At 52.0% G+C, this 24,096-nt stretch overlaps 1 protein-coding gene across 1 annotated transcript in view; it reads right to left on the minus strand.

Moving 5' to 3' along the window:
* ABCA4 (ATP binding cassette subfamily A member 4) overlaps positions 1-24,096 on the minus strand; it is a 122,142-nt gene that overhangs the window by 92,104 nt on the left and 5,942 nt on the right. Inside the window, exons 2-6 of the mRNA XM_012926016.3 lie at positions 20,406-20,499; positions 19,558-19,699; positions 16,554-16,693; positions 11,055-11,182; positions 6,607-6,804 (exon numbers count right to left, since the gene is read on the minus strand). Coding sequence (XP_012781470.2) covers positions 6,607-6,804; positions 11,055-11,182; positions 16,554-16,693; positions 19,558-19,699; positions 20,406-20,499 — 702 coding nt within the window. The remainder of the gene's footprint in view (positions 1-6,606; positions 6,805-11,054; positions 11,183-16,553; positions 16,694-19,557; positions 19,700-20,405; positions 20,500-24,096) is intronic.

Here is a 24,096-nt window from a genome sequence, read left to right on the forward strand (position 1 = left end):
AAACGGGTGTCCCTGGGACCCACACATGAAAGGAATGTCTCATGAGCTGCACTCTGTTTGTTTTGCTTCGTGTGACTCAGAGACAATCTGGAAGCAGTATTAGTTTCTAGGCTGAGGCTTCCCAAGGGAACAGAGGTAGCCTCAGGTTCCAGAGTCTTCACAGGGAGGTCACAGCTCCTGGGAACCAGGGGAAGGTTCTGAAGCAAGGGGTGACGGGCAGCCGACTCAGAAGCAGCCAGGCGAGAGGTGCAAAGCAGAGCAAGTGCGGCCACCCTGTGCGGCACTGGGCCACGGCTCCAGGAAGCCCAGATTCATCCGGGAGGGAAGTTGTTGCTGGGCAACCGGGAGAATGTAGATTGGAGGTCTGTTTGTTGCCATCTGACAGTCTTCAAGCATCAGATGAAAAGAGAGGAAGCAGGCTTCAGTGGTGAGGGGGCAGCTGGGAGAGGACACCCCAAGCGCTAGGAAGTGCGTCACCCCTGGAGAATTCAGGCTCAGTCACCGGGGCTGGGAGGGGAGGGCAGACATGCTGTGCTGTTGCTGTGGCCGGGAGAGGTCCTGGACAGAGACTTGCTGTCTCTCAGGACTGGAGGGGCTGGGGTCTACAACCTGGGCTGCATGGCCAGGCCAGTTAGGGGACACTAGACCTAGTAGTAGCTAGGCCCTTTTTAGCCACAGGGAGTCATCTAGCCTCCTGGCTGTGACTGAAGAAGCCAAGAGGGTGCAAGGGCCGTTAAAAGCCACCACCTGGTGGGAGGGGACTGGGGCAGAAGCTGGGGAGCTGGGTTGCTCTTGGCCAGAGCCAAGTTCTCGGGTTTCCGGGGATTCTTCCTTCCCCTCTCTAAGGTGACCCTCTTTATGGCCTGCTAGACACGTGGAACAGGTCTTCTTATCTCCGTTCCATAGATGAAATTGCTGAGGTCTCTTTTCAGTGACAAGATAGGTGCTGACACCCATGGGGATGGTGATTGCTTCCTAAAGAGAGATATGGAAGCCACGTAGGTGGCTATATGAAGACCTTTCTGGAAAGGACACAATCGCGTGGGAAAAAGGCTTGATCTAAAGCTGATAACCTAAGCCGTAACCTTCCCCTTTCCCTGTGTGTGTCTGTGTAAATTTGCATTCCCAGAGGAAATGTTTAGAGCCCTTGACAGCCACTCAAAGGTCACCTGGCTCCACAAAATGAGGAAGGGTCACCGGTCTGCAATGACATGACAGATTAGGGACCAAAACCCTTCTTCCAGCCCACATGCTCTGGGGAGAACCCACTGCTCATCACCCCCAGGACCAACTGCAGGTGCAGTGCCCATATGTCCAGAATAAAAGATCAGGACCCCAGGATCCCTGTCTTGAAGGATTGCTTTTCCAGGAGCCTGCTCACATCTTGGGTGATGTGAATTTTGATCTTTCAGTATTTTTTCTCTTAAATCCATAGAAATGATATCTAACATCTCAGAAAACCCAAGTCTGCTTGACTGGGCACCAGGAACCACCAATAAATCTTGGCAGGGTGAAAACAACCCCATAGGCCTGATGCTCACTGGCTGGACATTAGGGAGCCTCTCTCTCTCTCTCTCTTTTAATTTCTGTAAGTTTTTTTTTTTTCCTGAAATTCATCCAACTAGGGGACATGCAGACTGGGATACTGATTTTTTTTTTGTGGACGTAGGCAGAGCAAGTATGAATGTTGAAAGTCATATATAGTTGCAGGGGCTTAATCATTCTCAAAAGAGCAAAAAGTCTCTTTTCTAACCTAGATGTTTCCAGCCAACATCCTTGTTGCACCCTGGGCAATGACAGTCCTTGGCTTTTACCTTGACTCTTTCTCTTCCCTTCTCGAGACTTCACACAGAAAAGACAGAAAAATGCCAATCCAATGACTGAGATACGGGAAGAGAGAAGTTATTATCGCATAAGCCGTGAAGAGGGCTTCATTTTAAAATCCTGGAGCTGCGGGATTCTCAGAAACTTGGTCACAGTAATGTCTTTCTCTCCCCCAGCCCCATTCTCCCCTATTCCGCGTGGCAATGCCTAGTTGAAATTTAACGACCGGCAGCCAATGACCCTGAGCGCAGGACCGACTGCAGCTGGCTCTCCCTGGGCAACGGGCAGTTGGCCCTCAGTTACTCCTCATGGTTCAGGAATTCACAGAGCAGAGGTAATCCTGAAGCAGGACAGTGATGGGAGGTGGTGGTCAGCAGCCCAAGACTAGGGCCTTTCCTGGGACTAGGCGTTCAGAATCCCATGGTCGAAGAGACCCAGACAAGGGAAGAAGAGCAAAACTCACACTGAGGGGTCAGGTGGAGTGAAGGGAAGAGGGTAGGATTGGAACATTCATAGAGGGCAAAGCAGGTTAGAGCCATGATGCATGCACACGTACACATTACGCACATGCACACCACGCACTCTGTGTGTAGTCCCTCTACCAAGCTCTCTGAGAAGGCGGACAGGAGGGAGACTGGTTTCCCAGCAGCGTAGCTGGTCTTGGCACCCTCCTTGGTCCCCCTGCCGAACTTCCACAAATAAACATTCAAAGCAGAAGGGACAGATTTGCTTCCCAGTAAGATTACAAAGCTGTGCACCAAGTCAGAGGGAAAACAGGAAGGATCTAAGGGGAGGGGGAGCAGGAGGAGGAGGAGAGGGCAGGCATGCCTGGGGCCAAATCAGATGGGAACACTCCCAACCCCTCACCCGAAACTGGCCTGCGGCTCCAAGTGCAAACCGTTTCAGGTGGTGCTGGCGGTAATAACACCTTAGGCTGGGTCTGGACTGCCAGGTTGCAAGCTGGCAGGTGCTGTGCCTGTAGAAGGTCGCAGGGTTATAGGAGTTTCTGGGAGCTATCTCAAGGCGGGTGCACCCAAGAGAGACGAAAGCTCCTTCAGGAAAACCCAGGCATCTGGTGTCTTGTTTGCCCAGCCCACCTGGATCACCAGCTGGCATGTGCCCACACATGCAAGTGAGTGTGTGCAACAGTGCGTGGGTGTTCAGGAGTGTGAGTGTGCACGGAGCCGTGGGTATCACATTTGCATTATTGGAGGATGACAACACTCACTCCAGATCTCCAAGGGACTTGGGTTGGGGGGAAAGAAAACACAGCTGGTCCCAGCTGGTGCCGGCCCTAAGCTCTCCCCCACCTTCTTCTATCATAATCCCTGGTTCTCTCAAACTTCATGGGTTCCAGAGGCCACACCCCTACCCCATCCCATACCCCCTGCCTCTTCCACACCAGGAGCAGGTGCCTTCACAGGGATTTACTAAGATTTCCCTCTTTCTTTGTTCCTAAGAACTTCTGCAGCATTTAATAAAATCTTATTTATACACTGGCCTACGTGCTTGTGAGAATGGCCTAGCACGGAGATCCAGCATCCCACACTGAAGTCCGGCATGGCTGCCCGCCAAGCAGCTGCAATATCAGCCGGGCCCAGGAGGCCCCTGCCTGGACTCTTAGAGGAGCAGGGGGTCTGCCTGGCTTGCCTGCCTCAGGGTCATTAAAAAATTCAAAAAGATAGAAGGGTATATGAACAATAAAAGCAAGAAAAATTTTATCTTAATGCTTGCAATTTCTTTTTAGATTTCTTTATTAGTCCATTAAAAAAAAAATTCAGCTGTTTTATGCATCCGTCAAGAGGAAAAGCCTGTTTAACGGCAGTAGAAGCTCACACAGTGTTGGTTTGGTTCTTTTTGTTTGGAGGCTGTGTGGCCCTAAAAAGCTGAAGCAGGAGCAAGAAGACAGCAAGCAGAGACAGTCCTGGAAGACCAGTGTGGGGTCACAGTCCACATGGGTCCATTAGTCCCAGGCCGTGAAATGTCCTGGCTTTGGTATGAGGACAGGAGGGTGGAGGTGTTTACACAGCATGCCAGTCATCAGTCTATACCACACACTGGTCTTATGAGTGATCAGTTTTCCTTGGAGTCTCAAGGGTGGTTGGGATACTGCACTTGCCATGTTTGGCCTATGGAAGCTGAGATCGGAACTTAAACTCTGAGGCTTCAGGTCAGTGACTCTTCACTTTGGCTGGTCTTTGGAGGTGCCTGGGAAGCTTTAAGAAATACTGAATTGTGGGGGCTGGCATTGTGGTATAGCAAGTTAAGTCTCTGCCTGTGATGCCAGTTCCATGCAAGCACCAGCTCAAGCGCCCCCCTGCTCTACTTCTGATCCAGCTTCCTGTTATTGCGCCTGGGAAGGCAGCAGAAGATAAGTGAAGTCTCTGGACCTTTGCACCCATGTGGCAGTTCTGAATGGAGTTTCTGATTTTGGCTTTGGCCCAGCCATGCCTGATTGTTGAGTGAACCAGCAAATGGAAAGCATGGTAGTTCTTCAAAGCTTCCTGGGTAGGTCAAGGTATAGTCAAGGCTCAGAGGGCTGTTCTGGGGGCAGGTACTGCTGGTCCTTCAAGGCCTTGCTGCTGTGAAGTGGTCTGTGTGCTTGTGTCTGGTCCCTGTGTCCTTTGGGCATGGTAAGCTCATGGTTGTAGCCTTGGCCTCAGCTTGGTGTCTGGCGCTGGCAGGTGCCTGCTGCAGGTGTGGCCGGAAAGCAGCTAGCAAGCACACAGGACACACTGGGGTCAGTGAGGGCAACTGGCGCGTGCTGGGCTCTGCTTTCTGATCCTGAGCACCTGCTCCGCCAGCAAGTGAAAGGGCAGAAGGCCAGACCTCGGTCTGAGAAGTAAACAGTATGAAGTCAGCGGTCTGGGTTTTGCATCTGGTCACTAATGGAAAGTTTTTCCCAGATGCCCTTTGATCCTTTTGTGCCCAAGACTCTAGGTCAGGCTCCCCAGAGGGACATCTCCCTGCATCAGTGGCCAAGGTAGCTTGGAAAAGGAACAAGGCCTGACTCCTTTTCAGTGGCCAGAAGATCATATAATCTCCAGCACCCTGTCAGCCCTGAGCCCTGCTCTTTAAGGCCAGGCACACAGCCATCAGGCACGGTTCTTTGCTGGGGCTGCACCTGACATGGAACTTGGCGGCCCTGTAGACACATAGGGCCCCTCCTCCGGGCTATGCTGGGGTCAGCCACTCAGAAAATGGGCACCTTGTCGTCTTACCAACACTTTGTGTTGCTGAACACAGGCCGAGGAGTATATGTGTGTGAAATTGGGTTCCTTTGGAAACTGGACAGAGCTGTGTAGACTGTAAGGTTTCTGGCTCTCCCAGCAGTGTGGCAGACAGCAGCAGGATGGCACCCCAGGTCCTGAACTGTGTGTCACCGGCACTGGAGGTCCTTCCCGATGAGGTAGTAACATGGAGACCCGTGCCCAGGGGACATCACTCCTACAGGGGAATCTCCTAGCAACAGGGGATGGGGCTGGGTGGGTGTTTTCTTGGTTAGTTTCACTGCTAAAAGCCTGAGCTTACTTTTGAAGGGAAGCAGAGAGTGGAATTTCTCAGCTCTTGAGAACAATGGTCAGACACATTAAATATCCTTTCCTTCTTTAATGTAGCTTAGTAAGTGAGAGACCATCACACTCCAGAAAGGAGAGTATTGGCTAAACAGCACACGCTTCAGGACTAGAAATACCCCACTAGTATCACTGTCGGATGCCAGGCTTGAGGGTTTCAGGAAGTGGAACCTACGACAGCCACCCTCCGAAATGCCTGAGCCTCCTGCCCAGTGCTCCTGACTCAGGGCTCTGCAGGTGGTTTTCCTGCAGGCTACAGGTTGACAGTCTCAGCTCTAAACCTTCTTTAGCCAGTTCCTCCCTGTCTTCCACTCCTAGCAAAGGGAGAGAGGGGAGCAGGTCCCAAGCCATCTGGGAACAGAGTGTGTGTGTGTGTGTGTGTGTGTGTGTGTGTGTGTTCATATTTTTTTGAGACTGTGACATTTCCTCTATCGTTTTCTTTCTTTGAGATTTATTTATTTGAAAGGGCAGAATTATAGTGAGAAGGAAAGAAAGTGCGAAAAAGAATGCTTCTGTCTACTGATTCACTCCCAAATGACAACAGAGCTAGGCCAGGTCAAAGTCAGGAGAAGCCTGCACTTCATCTGGCTCTCCCACATGGGTGCAGGGAACCTAAGCATTTGAGCCATCTTCTGCTGCTTTCCCAGGTGTATTAGCAAGAAGCTGAATTAGAAGTGGAACAGCGGGATTCAACCCAAGCTCCCATACAGGATGCTGGCATTACATGCAGATGTTTAACCCTCCCTATCATGAATCAGCAGAACATTTGGGGTCAAGAGCAGACTCAGAGAAAGGAAAATGAAGCCTTCATTTACGTTATCTTATGTCATGACCAAGTATTACGTTCATTATTCAGATGAGCAAATGGGGCCAGGAGAGGTTAGATATCTTGCCCATGATCACCTAGCTGCAAAACGGGGGGTCAGGGAGTCACAATCAGATTTCTCCTTTATCTGCCACACCTGCTAGAGGCTCTGGAGAGCACGTGCCCAACACCAGAGTCAACATAAATCTGCCATGACCACACCTCACCGTGGACCCCACAGTGACTCCCAGGTCCACAGGCCACGGTTCCATGCACATGGGCAGTCAATGGAGCCTCCTGAAGGATTGTTCTCAACACCAGGTTCATGCCTCACTCAGTGTCTCCTGAGTCTCCTAGGAATCCCTTCCCAAGGGCCGAGCAGCCAGCCCCACTGCTGCTTACCACGCGGAAGAGCTTGAAGAAGTCCACGTTGGCATACAGAGTGTCCTCCATCCACTGCAGGGTGCCCTGGGAGAGGGGACACAGGGCACCTCGCACAGTCTGTGCACCATGCCACTGGCTGAAGATGAGGAAGCGTGTCAGCAGGGCCTCGCTGCAGGCAATGTCCTTCAGTGCCAGGTCTGGGACTCCGTGAGCAAACTGCAGGGAAGGAAAGTCACCCTGGAGAACCCGGGGCCTCACGCAACATGCTTCCCGGGATGCGGAAGGGGGAAGATGGGGCTACGCAGCTGCTTTTGAAAGAAGCAGATCACAACAGGTGATCGGTTGGGCCCAGGGTAATGCCTGGGTTCTTGACATGTGGGAGAGAGAAATGGAAAAAACATGATGTGAGAAGAATTTGACCCTTGCAACTGGAAAATGCCAGAAAGTAGATTTTTTTTTTCTCTGTGCTGACTCTCCTGAAAAGATATAGCTGTGCTGGCTCTTGGTTTTGCAGGCTTCTGCCCCCTAGAACTACAAGATCAATGAGCCATGTGGTTTGCAGCACTGTCCCCACCCCACCGCACTACATCACAAAGCCATTGGTTTTATTTTATTTTTGAATATTGAGGGGCAGATCTTCCATCTGCTGGTTCACTTCCTACATGCCTGGGGCTGGACCTGGCTGTGACCCAGGGTCAGGCTGCTCCATCCAGCTCTCCCATATGGGAGACATCATCTGCTGTTACCCTCCAGGATCAGTGCCAGCAGGGAGCTTGATCAGGAGCAGAGCAGCTGGGAGTCCATCTGGCACTCCTGAATGTGGGATGTGAGAGTCACTGATGTGTGGCTTGTTCTGCTGTGCCACAACGCAGACTCCCTCAGGAGCCATTTACAATCCTAAAGAGGTCCCTGTTAGCCCCCGATTTGAAACAGTTTGAGGAGAGATGGACTCCATGTTCCTCCTGTTCCAGAGGAGGGAAGTGAGGAGGGGAGAAAGAGAGGGACTTGAGAAAGTCAAGCATTCCCAGGATCAATCTCCCAACACTGTTGTCATTCACATATTCAGTGGTGGCTCACTGACCTCCTCGCATCCATGCTAGGATGAGGGTAGTGGCAGCAAGGTAGGGACCCTACCCACCACGGAGCTCACGAACTGGATAGAAACACAGGTACTTGGGGCCAGCGCTGTGGTGTGGTCAGTTATGCCTCTGCCTGCAATGTCAATATCCCATGCAGGTGCTGGTTCAAATCCTGGCTGCTTCACTTCCCATCCAGCTCCCTGATAATGGTCTGTGAAAGCAGTAGAGGATGGCTCAAATCCTTGGGCCCCTGCACCCATGTGGGAGACTTAAAAGAAGCTCCGGGCTCCTGGCTTTGGACTGGTTTGGTTTTACCCACTGTGATTTTTTTGGGGAGTGAACCAGCAGGTGGAATATCTCTCTGTCTCTCCTTCTCTCCCTTTAATCTACCTCAGCTTGGCCACTGCCATGTTGGATAAGGTGGAACCTGAAGGCAGAGACAGGAGTGTCCAGCAGAGCTTGTAAGTGTAGGCAGCATTAACGGAACATCTGCTATGTGGGGGCACTGCTCTGTGGACTTTGAGTATGTTAATTCTTTTTTTTTTTTTTTTTTTTTTTAAGGCAACGAAGTCTTCTGTTTAGTGTAAGCCAGTTCTTTTTTTTTTTTTAAGATTTTTTTTTTTCAATTTTTATTGAAAAGTCAGATATACAGAGAGGAGGAGAGACAGAGAGGAAGATCCTCTGTCCGATGATTCACTCTCCAAGTGGCCGCAACAACTAGAATGAGTCAATCCAAAGCCAGGAGCCAGGAGCTTCTTCTGGGTCTCCCATGCGGGTGCAGGGTCCCAAGGCTTTGGGCTGTCCTTGACTGCTTTCCCAGGCCACAAGCAGGGAGCTGGATGGGAAGCAGGGCCAGTGGGACTAGAACCGGTGCCCATATGGGATCCCGGGCATGCAAGGTGAGGACCCTAACCACTACACTATCGTGTCGGGCCCAACTATGTTAATTCTTTGAACCCCCCACAAGCACCAGATACCATAAGCACTTTTATCTTTCCCACTTCACAAATGAGGAAACAGGCTCAGAGTGGTCAGTTACCTTGCAGGAGGTCACACGGTTAAGTGTGTGGTCTTGCTGGGGTTTAAATCCAGAGCTTAACCACTGCCTGTGAGCTGTTTGGCAAGTAGGGAAGAGGAGAGGGTGGGGCAAAGAAAAGAAAGTATGCAGCCCTTGAGGCATATCCAGGAGTTGACACAACTGGGGTGGGGGGGGGGAGGGGGGTGAGCCAGGGAACTGGACCACCTCATCATCTGACAATTCGCTGGAAGGAGAGAGAAGGGCAGCACTACCTCGAGGGGTGCCCTTAGACATTAGGTGGGAAGGGCCAGTGTGTGCTCATGATCCAAAATGCCGTGAACAATGGTGCTGGATGGTGCCGGCTGTGAGCTACCTCATTTGGGCGGCACAGAGGGAGGTGGACGTCATCAGGGTGAGTCGTGGTGGACAGCACTGACGAGGGCAGCGTGCACATCCGGCTTAGTGGCCAGTGGGGAAGTGGGTCCAGAGGTGCAGAGGGAGCGTCAGCTAATCCGAGCCGGCCTGCCCCACCTCACCACAACCTGAGCCCGCCCAAGTGACCTTGCCCCTGGGAGCGTCTCAGCCCAGGAGCCAGGAGCAACCAGAAGAAGTCACCTCACTGGGAGCTAGATCGCAATCCCCCCACCCCCTGACATTCCTGCCCTTATCCCCAGCTCCCTGTTATCACTGGCAGGAAGTCATGGCAGGCATTGGCCAGGACCTGCACCTGGAGAGAAAGCAAAGGAGAAAACGCAGGGATTGGTGCCTCGGACACCTGCACTCTAGAATGTGGGTGGATGGATGGGGAGCTGGGCAGGACCAGACAGCCAGGCCCTCACTGCCTCTCATCCTGAAACTTCAGGATCCCAGGGTCACTGTGAAAGGTCCCTGCAATAAGTCCATCCTTGTCAGGTGGACTGACGGCCTCCCCCAACCTCTCTGGACTTGGATGGCCCCTTGGGCTGTTCATGTGTGGGTCTGCCTTAGGATCTGGAGGAGAAGCAGAGGACAGGAAGAGAAGCTGTACCCTCAGAGTTCAGCACCCAGGATCCCCGGGGGCCAGGACCCTGGGAGCCCCCAAGAGCAGCTGCTGCCAGGCACCAGGCAGTCAGGATCACCCAGAGGCCTGGCTCCATTTCAGAACTTTGGGCGTAGGTGTTCGGCAAAGCCCCTAAGCTGATGCTAGGGATGCCTGTATCCTGTGTGGCAAACACCAGGCTTCAAGTCCTGGTTCGGAATTTCGTTCCAGCTTCCTGCTAATGCACACCCTCGAGAGAAAACAGGTGATGGCTCAAGTCCTGGGGCCTCTGCCACTCACCTGGGAGACCCCAGGGTTGTGTTCCCAGCTCCCAGCTTCGGCCTGGCCTAGTCGTGGCTACTGGGAGCACTTGGACAGAGAGCATTGGCTGGGAGAGATCCATCTCCTCTGTCTTTCTCTCACTCTCTTCCTCTCCATCTCTTTCCTTCTCGCTCCCTTTTAAATAAATAAACATAAATTTAAAAATCAGAAACCCCAGAGCTTTGGACTCAGTTGGAGAGGGGTCTGAGAATGTGCATTTCTGAAGTGCTTCCAGTTGCTATAGGAGCTAGAGGGAGATGCTGGGTAGGCGGCGAGGAAGCCTGTGTTCCTTGCTGGCACTGACTATTTCTAGCTCGGATGGAGTAAGTCCAGCACCGGCTGCCTCCGTTTCCCTAACTGTTTGACCCATCTCGGGGCCGTTGTGAGGAGTAAAGGAGCTTGCAGCTGCACAATGTGTTCTTGGCACAGATACTCTACCTGACCATAGAGTATCTCAGGGGGTAAAATGAATATTGAACCAGGGACCTAGAAGGGGTCTGCTGAGGCCCTCTGAAGAACACAGACTTCCATTCTTCCACTGCTGGTTTCCTGGTTCTGTCACCCAGTCCCCAGAAAGACTGGCTAGGACCCTCGTCCCCCTGAAGCCCCCTCCCTCTGATCAGGCCCCTGTATGCTGACACCTGGGGCACATGTAGCAGAGGCCCTGCTTGGGGGCCCAGCGTTGTGGTTGGCACACGCTACGTTGCAGTACCCCAGCTGCCCTCACAGGCTGGGTTCATAACAGAGTTATTGCCTTCTCCTGCAGCATGTGCAGGAGCTGAGCCACATGCTCCCTCTGATTCCTGCCAGTTACAAGGACCGTAAGGGTAAGTGTTGCCAGGATCCTCTCTGATGGGAATACGCATCACCTCAGTGAACACCAGGTATTTTTTCTAACTTCAGGCATGAGTCACAGATTCTGAGTGTGAACACAAGAAAGGAAAATGCTGCCATGACTTACCTTGCCTTTTTCAAATTCAGGTGCTCCCTACTGCCCTCCAGGGACCACTGACACGCAGCTTCCTCTTACCTGCTCTGGACGGACTTGGGAGTTGACTAGAAGGTGGGCCACTGAGTCAGACAGGCCAATATTTCTCTTGAGAAATAACACCAATGTCTCTTCATCTTTCAAGATATCCCGAACTCGTATTCCTCTTCCTGTATATCAGTGAGAGAGAGAGAGGATGGGGTGCTGAAGGGGAAGCGAACATGGGTCCAAGGAAGGGAGATGGGACCAGCACTGCAGTGTAGTCGGCTAAGCCTCCACCTGCGGCACCAGCATCCCATATGGATGCCAGTCTCAGTCCCGGTCGCTCCACTTTTGATCCAGCTCCCTGCTAATGTACCTGGGAAAGTAGCAGAGGATGGTCCCTGCACCCATGTGGGAGACCCAGAAAAAGCTCCTGGTTTCTGGTTTTGAGGCCACTGGAGAGTAAATGAGCAAATGGAAGTGTTCTCTCTCTCTGCCTCTTTCTCTCTCTGTAAACCTGCCTTTCAAATAAAAATAAATACTTTTTAAAAAAAAATAAAAGAAAAGAGAGCTGGTATGGGTTGGAAACACTTCTAACTTGACCCTTGGAAGTGAGCTTCATTCTTGAGCTTCCTTGACCTCCTGGATTCAGGACCCTCTGCAGGGGCTACATTGTCACAGTAATTACCCAGTAGCAGCAATGAAGGCAAAGAGGGCAGGAACGTTAGGACATTAGGCTGCACTGGGAGAGGGCTGGGTCAGGTGCCTCGTGGGGTTGGCCTGGAGCAGCAGCTTTTAACAGTGTTAGGCACAGAGGGACTAGCGCAGGGCGGTTCTGTCCCCAGGAGAATATTTGGCAACTCCTGGGGAGGCATTTTTGGGTCTTTCAACTGGGGAAGTGCTGGTGGATAGACGCTAGGGATGCTGTAAACATCCCACAGTGCACAGGACGAGGCCTGGGCTGAGAAGCCCTGGTCCAGGATCGGACAGTGGCTCTGTCCCGCTCCAGCTCAGCTGGTGCACTGTCTTAGGAGTAGGTAAGCAGAGGGCTGCTAGCAGTGGGAAAGGCTTGGAGGACAAGAGCCAAAGCTTGCCTGGCACAGCCCAATCATGCTCAAAACCTGCTGCAAGCAGGAATTTCTTGGCGCGAGGGACTGTGAACATGACCTTGGGACACACAGGCGCACCTCTCTCCCTGTGTCTGCACTCTTCCCCATCTGCCTGTTTCCAAGGCCAGCGTGCAGCCTCAAGCTGGCCTCTGCTATGCTTCCAAGGTGCTGTCCAGAGCAGTGCGTTGTAGGCCAGGGGCTCAGTGGAGTCATTCCAGTGTGAAGGGAGAGTGATGGGTTGTGTGCAAATGCCAGTCTACACAAGTCCAATTGGGGTGTAACTCATTTTCGTCAAATGTCCCTGCTCATGCTGTCCCCTGCCATCCACTGCTGCCCTGGCTGTCTTCTGCCACAGTCACTCCTTGCCAGGTGAGCAACAAGCCTGTCCTAAGACCCAACAGCCTAGGCTCTCCCACAACTGCCCTAGCACAGGGTCTGTCTGGCCCCAGCTCTGTGTGGCTCCTTTAGTTTTGGTGTCACATGGAACAGCTTCCCTAGGCCAGTCCCGAGCCTCCTCTGGCACACAATGGCCCCTTGCCAATGGTGCCTACCCGGGAGACGTAAGCCACTGGGTAGTTCGGTGTCACTCCTGCTTGCTTGGGCAAGTCCAAAGGCTGAGAGGGCTGCTCTGTCTTGTTGTCGCTCTCCCACAACTCCCGTGGCCCTCCATGCCCAGCTCTCCCTTCTGTCCTACCGCCCACATGCAATTCTCCATTGACCCCTTGGTGGGCAGCCTGATGTGCTGTCTCTCCAGCAACAGGCCCATTGTGAGTGCACGTGCGTGCACACACACAGGCAGTCTAGGTCTTCTGGACACAGGACCCGGTGGTACTGCTGGTCTGGCTGTTACTCTTTAACTCGCTCACCTGACCTCTCCTGGCCAGGGAGAGGGGGGACAAAGAGTGGGAGCTGGGACTGCTGCTCTTGTGCACGTAGTCAACAGGATGCCACCCAGGTGAGCCCCACCCCCCCGGGGGGGAAGGCCAGTGTGTGCATGCTCTACCTGCCTGGGGAGGGCTCCCGGCTGCCCTGGTGTGGGGCAGCAAGCAAGTGAGCATGGAGGCCAGGGGTGGGAGAGGTGGCCGATACCAGACGCACAGAAGCTTCATGTGGCTCCTGAGGGAGAAATGTGAACTGGGGGCCTGAGGAAAGCAAAATAAATTGAGTTTGAAATGTGGTTCTTCTGGTTCCCTTCCCTGGGAAGATCAGAGGCTTGGGGGTGGGCACTGAGGAAGGAGGAGGGGAGAAGGTGTTAAAGATGACTGAGAGAGGCCCTGGAGCTTGCTGGGGGAGGGGGTTGGGGAAAAGGGGCTCCGCCTGCTGCCCTTTGACCATTAATCCCCTGCTCAGAATGCTGTGCGACAGGTTTGCTTTCCACGGGCATACTTTTCCCAGGTGAGGGGGACCCGCAGGCTGAGTGCACCCAGGTGGCCCCCCTCCATCCTGCCGGAGGCTTCCTACGCATTGGGGGGCTCTGGAGCCAGCACTACAGCTGACGCTAGCATGGACTCTGAAATAACCCCAGCCCAGACTCCCTTCAGAGACACGTTCCTTCTATTGGGGACCCCTATCCCCTGGGATCAGGGGCTTTGTCCCAGGCCTTAGCGGAACCTTGGGTGGTCTCCCCAACCCTGCTCTCATTTCTGGAATTCTCTCCCGAGACTGCAAGAGGAAATCACCTGTGCAAGAATATTTCTAGCAGTCTGTGGGAAAATAGAATGCAAAGAGTTTACAGTGGTGTCCACATGCTTTGAGATCCACGCGTGGTTTCTTTGTGATACACATCTTCCACAAGCTTTTCGAAGCCCTCAGTCGCTGCCCAAAGTCAGTCCCAATGTGGGGTTGGCAGGAGGTGATTTGGGTTCTCATATACACATGACAAAAACCGCATGGAAACTGCGGCTTGGAATCTCTTCCCAGCCACAGCTTCCTCCAGCCAAACTCAACTGGAGAGCCAATCATTTGCAAGGAAATGTCTACTTCTTCACAGACCCCCACCTCAGGGGTTGGGGGCATTTACCCCATGCAGTCCTAAAGAAAACACTTTCTGGCAGGTGGAACCCTAACTTCTTCCACTATTAAAATGCTAATTGCACTCATCTCCATAGTGTCCTTCAAGACAGGGCTGCCAAGAGCCAAATGCTTGTCATTTGTCTGGTTGTAGAACATTATTTTACATAAAGTGCGTGCTTTGCTGTTTTTGAAACCGTTCAAATGTAGTGAAGGTTCAGAGGCCCATCTGGGCCTGCCCTGAGCTTTCTCACTGGGATGAGGACAGAACGCAGAAAACAATCCTGGGTAGCGGCGGATGGGGAGAGCCTTGTTGGCTCTCCCGCACCCCTTGCTGTGTTTCCCATGCCCACCTGCTAACTTCCTGCCCTGTGTGCTTGTCCCTGCATCTCAGAGGGTGACTTCAGTGGGCAATCTCTGGCTCAGTTGCTCTCATCTCTCTGTTCCCAGAGCACAGCCTGATGCCTGGCTCCCAGGAGGTGTTGTGTCTGCACCGCACAGCACAGGGCTGATGTATGCCATTCTCCTGCATGCCTGTTTGGAACCCAGAGCAAGTTGTAGTCTGTGTCCCCCTGGTAACCCCTTCTTCCCACCTGTGGTCCTCAATGCTCGTTCTTGTGACCACCAATTTCCAGCACTAATGCCAGCAGCATGCATCTCCCTGCAGCTCCAAAATGCAACGCTCACTCGCAGCCTCTGAGTGCTGGTCTCATAGTATCCCTCTCCTAATCACCTTCCATTTATAAGATTGCAGCAGCCAGCCCCTGGATCCCTGGGAAGGGGAACTTAGCTGACTCACACTCATGTAACTTTCTCTTGGGGAAAGCGTTCCAGGTGCCATATCCAGCACCTCCTGTCATGGCAGAGGTGCCCACGATGGATGCAACATACATGTCACTTATACCACTTGCAATGCCACCATCTCATATGGGTTCCGGTTTGAGTCCTGACTGTTCTACTTCAGATCCAGCTTCCTATTAATACACCTGGGAAGCTTCGGAAGGTGGCCCACGTGTTTGGGCCCCTGCCACCTATGTGGAAGACCTGGATGGAGCTCCTGACTCCTGATTTTGGCCAGGCCCAGCACTGGCCATTGCAGCCATCTGGGGAGTGAACCAAGTGGACAGAAGATCTCTTCCTGTGTGTCTCTCCCTTGCTTTCTGTAACTCTGATTGTCAAAACAAATGTCTTTAAAAGACGTGTGGGTACTGTTTCTGCCACTGGCTTTGTTTCTTGCTTCTCTCCCAGGCTAGGGACACATGAGAGGGATTCCCTTGTCCTTCCTCCTTCCTCACTGTGCCTTGATCCATGTGCTCTCCTACCTGGGCGGGCACCCAGATCCTATCACTTTCCTGTGCAACTTCAGTGTCGCTGGCCTCCCACTTCTTTCTGTCCTCCTCATTGTCCCATACCTTCCTTTCTACTGCACACCACCAAGGCCACACTTACTGGCCTGATCTCACCCATCCTGCCTGTCTTCAGAAATCGGAATCCACATATTTCACCTCCTAACCCTCACCCTAACCCTAATGCATCACTTTATTTTCCCCATGAGGCAGCCACACATTACAAACCCAAAGCACGTGACAGTCACATGATTTCTTCAGTGAGTCCCAAGTATGCATGCGCTTTCCTGGAGCTTCAGCCCAGAGGAGTCCTGAGGTCTCAAATATTAAAGCTTTCTCCACAGCTACTAGTTCCTTTGATGTTTGGGTTATTGAACCCTGTCTCAGCCATTACAATGCTGTCATGAATTCCATCGAGGCCTCTCTGGCTTTTCTATTCCCCAGTCCCTGTCAGTACTTCTGGTTTCTAATGCATCGGTATGCATCCTGCATTGAGTGCTTTTTGTCCAAACACTATCTCCCTTCCCTTGCCTCCTTCACCTTCTCTGGTTCTCCCCACAAGGCCCCTTGCATCACCACATACCTCCCCCCGCCCCATCTGTGCTGTTTCCAGAACTGGAAGCTAAATATGACTGAAAGAAATCACAGGATCACACCTATTTGCATAGGTGATCTCTTAGCGCTCCAATATCCTTAGTGGTACTCAGCATCAGTACTGCGCTGTAAGCCACCTCCCCTCCCCCAGGGGCTTTCTGCAGGCTGTCCCACACCTTTCGCAACCTTTGCGAATCCTTCTCCCCTGCTTCTAGGCCTTGGCTTGACCTTGCCCCTCGCCCTTTGCAGAGCACTGCTTCTCTGCTTTCTCCTTTCTGTCTTGGATTTCCCTGGGCTGAGACCTTTGCTGTCCTCCTTGCCCACTCCCTGCTTTATACTTGATCTTAGCCAAAAGGCTGAAAAGCAATTCCACTCCCTGTTTTCAGAACGAGTGGGGAGCAAGTGCCACCCCTCCTTGCCTCACCTAGGAACTTTATTCTCTGATGGCTGGAGACAAACAAGGGGCCAGTGATATTTGGGGGCAGTGGAGCCCAGTTCACCTGCCATTCTCTCTGGGTGAGTCCTCAGGGTGTTCATGAACTGGGACAAGGTGCGGAGCTCTGTCCAAACACGGCCAAGGTGCTGGCTCTCTGGTGCGTCCCTGAGGAGTTCTTGAAAATCTCGATACACCCTTGCCAAGCTGTAAGAGGAATAAAAACTCATCATGAAACAGCTAGCTATTGCATTAGGTATCCTCACGTTACTGTCAAGGCAAAAGGAGAAAGGAAGGGGCTTCCCAGGGTATGCAGCCAGCAGAACAGACAAGGGTGGTAAATAATTTGCTCAGTCTTTCAGTTTGGGCAGGGCCGGGTCACATTTCATTCTTGTCCAAAATGGTACAAAAGAGGAGGATTTGGGTGGATATCATTGGAGGTTCCTCCCTGCCTTCACCTGGCTATGACAGCCATGTTCACCCCCAAGCCCCTCCTCTCTGTGAGCACAATGCATCCAGGGATGCACGTAGGCATGCCTGCCGAAGCCAGTCGGCTAGGGAGAATGGAGCAAGGCCATCCAGATCTGTTCCTGGGAATTTGAAGTATGCAAGAACACCCTCCAGATAACCCAGGCTGCAACGCTGTAAACTGGGCAGCCAGCAGCAGCCTGGCTGTGCAGGAGCAGGGCTGAGGCCAGTGGTGAGTTGCAGGGAGGCCAGGGCCTGCAGGCCCAGATGGGGCCAAAGGAGCAGGCCTCCGTGGGGCATGCCTTAATGTCCTGCAAGTGAAACAAGCTCCAATAGACACAACATTTCACCCTTGATGTGGTGTGAGACCCAGCCTCTCTCATTCACATGCTGAGTCCAGCTGGAATCTGGAACCCCTCCTCTCCATCTCCCATCCCTCAATATTCCCCAATAACATCTATAAACACCTCCAGCGCCAATCCCATCAAACCTCAGCCTCCCCTGAGCTGTCTCCAGGGTTCCGCTAACATCTTCATGCAACCTTGTGGGCTCCCTTTTCTGTGGGGAGCCAGGCGTGGGAGCAGCCCCCATGAATACGAAAGGCCGTCGCAAGATGGCGGCTGGCCCAGGGCCAGGAGGCGGGGTTGGTCTCACCAGCAGGTAAACAGGAAGTCACAGGGATAGGCTGATGCCCTCGCTGTGATTATGTCATTGCTACTGGCCTATCAGGTAGCACCAAGTGGACCCATGGGGAGAAGTGATTGGTGGACAGCGGTATAAAAGCAGCCGCTAAACGCAATAAGACAGAGGGGGAGAAGAACAGTGCAGCAGAGAGGGGTACAAAAGCAATAAGGCCTACGGGGAGAAAAGCAGCAGAGAAAAGCTAAGACCTACAGAGAAAAGCAACGGAGAGAGGGAAGAAATGGAGAGGTGGAGAAAAGCAGTGGAAAGGGGTAGAAAAGCAGCCGCTTTTTTGCAATAATAAGGGGTCCGGTTGCGCTTCCTGTTTTCCCAGACCCTCAAGAGTGTGCCTCGTAGGTAGTGTCGCTGTTGGCCGGTGACACTTTTCTGGGTGGGAAGTTCTTCTTTGCAGGAATGTGAAAGTGTGGAAGAAAGGAAAGCTTCCTGACAGCATTGGCAGCGACATGAGCTTGGCTCAAACTTCCTTTCCTGACTTGCCTCTACTTCCCTACGAGGGAGGAAGGATGGTCCTAGGGTGTGTATGAGCAACAAGTGCATGCTACAGGCTTGCTAGACCATGCTATCTCCATCACAACTGCTTGACTGCCACAATGGGGGCAAAGGCAGCCTTAATTTGACTCAGTGGGCAAGACTCCTTGGAGCATTAGGTTGCCCTACTAAGTGTTCCTTTAAAAAATCTAAACACAGGGCCTGAGGCAATGATTCAATTGGTTAATCCTCTCCTTGCAAGCACTGGGATCCCATATGGCTGCTGGTCTGTGTCTTGGCCACTTCCCATCCAAGTCTCTGCTTGTGGCCTGGGAAAGTAGTAGAGGATGACCCAAAGCCTTGGAACCCTGCACCTGTATGGGAGACCCGAAAGAAGCTTCTCACTCCCGGTATTGGATCAGCTCCATTTCAGCTGATTTCAGCTGTTGTGGTCATTTAGGGAGTGAACTAGCAGATGGAAGATCTCTCTCTTTGTCTCTCCTTTTCTCTATAAACCTTTCAAATAAATAAATAAATAAATCTTTAAAATGTAAATGCAGATTGGTCATGGAGAATTCTACTGATCTCATCTCAAACAATAAACAAAAAGTCAACCACCTACCTCAGGTTCCAACTGACCCTATGTTTGTCCTTACTCCCTAACAAGACCTGCGATGACCTTCAGATGTGAGCTGTCAAGAGCAGAGAGAGGATGAAGGACGGCCATGTCCATCCCCCTGAGCCTCTGTTCCCCAAGGTGGCCCCTTCTCCTGGGGGATTTGACTTGAAAAGTGACCCCAGACTGGGCAGTCTCTTGGAATCACAAGCACAGTAAGGTGCTGGGCATGTGGGCATGGCTCTCGGGAGATGAGCCCTCTGTCCCCATTAGCTTCTTATGGGTCTTCAGCCCCTCAGCTTAGAAACCCCACTCTGCGGCTACAGGCCCACAGCTGCCACTCAAGAGCAGCTGATTTCATTTACTCCAATAATATTCCCTGCCTCTTAGCTCTTAGGTGGGAAAGCCTTTAAAGGAACAGAGATCTGTCAGGGATCCTTGGAGTACCAGTATTTTCCCTGCACCATGATGCCACTCAAGTAACAGGTGACAGAGAAGCCAGTGACACAGCTCTGCAGGCAGGATGCCCTCCATCTTCAAGTCACACTTTCGGGATGGATACAAGAATCAAGAAACTGTGTCCATGTGGCCACTTTCAAATATTCTTCTCAAGTGCCCTGCTGGTTCATGGAATTTTCCACAGAGGAAGCCTGCCTTGTGCCGGCTTGTGCAGAGGCTCACGGTAACGCTCAAAACCAAAACCACTCCTGTAGTGTACCTGTTCTGCAGGTGTGTGCACCTGTATGCGCATTCTGGTCCCAGGAGGAGAACAAAGCGGTAGGCAGCTCCCCTGTGCGGAGGACATCTCACTACTTACATGGAGTTGTTATAGTTGGACACAATTCCAGGAGATTCCCCTGGGGTGGGATTTCGAAAACAGGGATTGTCCACATTGCAGAAAATCCCCTGGAGCCATGGCAGCATTCCTGCTGAGGGCATCGCCTTGTTGGGAAAATGGCCTTTAAAACAGGAAGTGGAGACAAGAAGAAGTTAGTCACAAGACCAAGTATCACACTGCGGGCAGAGGAGCACCAGGTGAAAAGGCGAGAGTTGGTGAACAGAAGGCCTGATTGACCACTTGGGGCTGGAAACTCATGGACAGACGGCAAAGGCTAGGAATAGGGGATGGGCAGCTTTGCCTTGCCCTGGAAACTTCCATCAACTGCCAAGGTCACACCAGAAACCAGACGAAGCCTTTCACAGAGGGTTCTAGCAGCAGAAAGACTCTTACAAAGTTATTTTCTGGATCCTGGCCCCCTCAAGGGGTCCAAGGAAGACTATCTGATAGAGTGGGATTGTAATGCATCCTTTCTGCTCATTTTTCTTCAGCACCGTGTCTGACATACCCCCTTAACTGGTCTCTGAACTATTTTTGAGAACTCATGTATAGTCTGTCTCTTTCAAATGGGTGAAGGTTTAGGTACAAGGAAAAAAATTCCAACCCAAACAAGCAAAACTAATTACACAAACCTTCAATAACCACACGCAAGTGTTTGCTGAGACTTAAGGCTTGTGTACAACCAATGCAGCTCTGTTGTTGTGTGGGGCAGACGTGAAGTGGTGCTAAACAAATTCAATCCTCATACTACCCTCCCAGAGTGATCAGAACAGAAGGCCAGCATGCTGTGCCCTTGGGGCTGCCCCGGCTGCCCCCTCTTCACTTACATTCATGTTGACTGTAGAGCGGGTTGGCATTCCTTAGCCAGATCAAGACCAGAAATAAGGATAAAGGCCACACCAGTTCCACCGCAAAGCGAATCTTGAAAGAAGAAACAAACAAACAAAAATCACTGGGAGAAAGACCAGGGATGCTGAGAGCACAGGAGGCACGGCCAGGGCAGATAGACTTCATCTTGGCACTGTGCGCAGCCAGACGTGGGCCGTGCTGTGGCGACTTCCAGGACTTCCTTCTCACATTCCCCCATCCTGGGCCCCTTCCGCCCCTGGCTGAGGGCACCAATCAGATCCTCTGCCCATCGGGGTTCTGCTTAGCTTCTATTGAAACACATACTCCCAATACAGACTTTCATAAAGATTTAGGGCTTTGGGGGCTTTGCCAACATCACTGTGCACACAAATGCAGTCTTACCCAGTAGGGCCCCCACTATACCTTCTTTTGTTTCTAAATTGGTGAATTTTATTTATTTGGAAGGCAGAGATACAGAGTAGGAAAGATCAAGAGAGACTGAGAGAGAGAGTTTTCCCATCCTCTGGTTCACACTCCAAATGTCCACAACAGTATGAGCTTGGCTAGCCAAAGGCAGGAGTCAAGAACTCAGTCTAGGACTCCGATGTGGGTGGGCAGGACTCCAGCACTTGGACCCTCCCCAGCTACTCCCCAAGATGTGCATTGCCACACAGCTGGACTTGGAAACAGAGCTGGGATCCAAACCCAGGAATTTCAGTCCATATAGCCTTGCCAGCAGTGTCTCAAGTGCTATTCCAGAAGACTGTGCCCATAATTGTATTTTTTAAAGGTTTATTTATTTATTTTTTCTTTGAAAGGCAGAATCACAGAGAGAAGGAGAGACAGAGAGATTTCCCATGCTTTGGTTCACTCCCCATATGGCCGTAAAGGTCGAGCTGAACCGATCCAAAGCTAAGAGCCAGGAACTTTGTTCAGGTCTCCCACGTGGGTGCAGGTGTCCAAGCCATCCTCTGGTGTTATCTCAGGTCATACGCAGGGAGCTGGATGAAAAGTGGAGTATCCAGGACACAAGTTTATGCCCATATGGGATGCTGGCACTGCAGGTGGAGGATTAGCGTGCGATATCATCATGCCCGCCTCCACTTTTTTCTAATGAGCCTCTAGTTAAAGCTGATGCTGTATGTAGATAGTAAAGATCTTGTTGTGATCTCCAGTCTGTGGCTGAGGCACATGGCACTGAGAAAGGAGACCCACACTGCATCGCCCAGGCACCGACAGCTTGAGAAATAACCCCAACCTCTCATCTCTGGCACTGACTCTCTTTGTGCCCCTCTGCCTGACCCAGCCTTCTTCCTGTGTGTAGCAGACTCTGTCCATGTTATCTTGGATTGAATGAATGAGTAAATGGCTCTTTGAAGTACTGAGATCCTTAGCAGAAATCAAGGTTTAACCACCTGCTTTCTTCATGACATTAAATTGCTTCAAGAAGCAGAGGTGGATATAGTGCTGTTTGTTTTTACCATGGAAGTAGCTGCTGTCCCCAGTGTATGGCTGAAATCTAGTCTTCAAGCTTGGTTCCATTTGGAACTCAGGTACTATAGACCCCAATAAGAGCCTCTAGGTTCTGGAGACCAGCATCAGTGGCACTACGCAGGAGGTAAGGTTGGGGATATGGGCAGTGGAGGGGCAGGGGAAAGGGGAATAAAAATAGATAATTACCCAGTCTATTCCAGGGACCTTGAGAAGGAGACCCCTAAGATCTAAGAACTTCAGGAGCTGACCAGGAACGGAGCCTGAAGTCCCTAGAGATGAGCTGGGCCTATTGGCTTGCGCTTTCCTTTAGTCCTTTCTCAGCCAAATGACAGGCATTCTAGCAGGTTCCTTTCCTGGCAGGATGGAAAACTGCTTAGCACGATCTACTTGTTGGCAACCAAAAAGTCACAAGTAAGAACTACACTGGTGGAGAAAAAAAGATTATACATAGCGGGGGGCGGGGAAAGCCAATGATATTTGGGGGAGGTGGTTATTATACAATTGCAACTTTTGTCCAGGGAGGATGTGTTAGAGGAAGGACAGATACAAATACAGAAAGGGGGGGGGGGAAAAAAGAAAGAAATGAAGGATTTTGTTCCATGGTATTCAGTATTCAGGGCTGCCCCCACATCTTCTCCCACAAGATGTGAAAACATCAGGTTTGGCCAATTCTCACCAGCCATGGCCCCCAGCATGTTTGGTGTTGGAATGTTGGCTATTACCCCCAGGCGCATGCGGGCTAAGGGCAGCCAGGAAGCACCTCTTCGCAAGGCACCCCAGCTGGTTGCCTCCTGGCCCCTGGGCCACCAGACCAGCTGTGCCTCCAGCAGCCTGGACCGTTGTGTCTTATTGCCCAGCTGCCCAGCGCGTGGAACATCAGGGTCATTGTTCTAACAGGTGAATGCAGCTCAGTGCGCTGGGAGCCTCCTGAGGTCTGTGTTTTCCCTGCTGTGACTGCAGCTCCCTCCACAAGCGAGAACTAGTATTACTCGCCCAGGAGCTAGCTCTGTCCACATTGGAGTAGCAGACTCGCCCAGGAAAGTTGGCGGCAACCTTGGGGTTCAGGTGTCCAGCAGCCTGCGGAGGTGTGCGCAGTAGTGGCACCTCCCCTTCCGGTCTGCGTCCTCCTGTCAGAGAGGTCGGGGAGCAAGCCGGGCAAGATAGCAGGCACGTGAGTGATAGTGCAAGTGATGAAACTGGAAATTGCGCGTGCTGTCCTGGACAAGGAAGTGAGACAACCAGTCTGGATTCTCCTGGTTGGGCTCCTCCTTCCGCCCCCTGCCTGCATTGCTGGCTCTCCACCAGCTGCACCAGTTGCCTCCTGAGCCCACATGCCTATCTGGGAGTGGCCTGGTATGTCAAACATCAAGGTCCATTCAGGGAGTGGGAGGATCTGGGTTAACAGGCACTTTCGGGCTTGTGTAACCTCTGTGTCTCAGTGTTCTCATCTATTAAATGGGACTGATATCATGTCCTACAGGGTACACCAAAGGCTAAGAGCCGGTCACTCTGGGGCTGAGGACTGGGTTCCCATCTAGCCTGTTGTCTCTTAGCTATGTGACCATAGGTAACCTGTTCAGGCCCTTCCGGCCTCTCAGTGGACATAACAGGACCCTTCTGCCAGGGCAGTGTGTGGCTGACCTGAGCAGGAAGCAGAATCTGACACACCTGGCAGCTCTCGGGAAACACAAACATTTATTCCTTGCCTCCCAGGGGTGTCACAGGGGTCACCAGGGCATTGCAGGTGACAAGATGTTGCAAAGACTGAAAAGCAAGCTCTCATTAGAATGACCTGCAGGCACTTAAGCCTGCCCTGCCCTGATACTCATGGCCCCTTGCTTTATGGATTTGGAATGTGGATTTGGAACCACAAGACTTTCTGGGACACTAACCATGCATGTCCGCTGATCCCCAATAAAGGGGTCTTGTCTGTCTGACCTCTGGAGAACATTTCTAAACCCAAGTTCATACCTGTCTTGCCTCTTGGACAGAGGACACGGCATGGGAGCCCTTGGCTCTCTCGCTGGCCATCATCTCCACCTGCACCAGTGCTCACACGCAGGGATGTTGGGCTGAGCCCCCAGAAGGATAGGTGGAAAGGTGTTTTGCAAGCAGTCTTGCTGCAGGCAGCTGTGGTGACCTTGGAAAGGCAGTTTTTTGGGGGTAGTCAAGCTC

The sequence above is a fragment of the Ochotona princeps genome, chromosome 2 (genome assembly GCF_030435755.1).
Source record: "Ochotona princeps isolate mOchPri1 chromosome 2, mOchPri1.hap1, whole genome shotgun sequence".
Taxonomy (NCBI): domain Eukaryota; kingdom Metazoa; phylum Chordata; class Mammalia; order Lagomorpha; family Ochotonidae; genus Ochotona; species Ochotona princeps.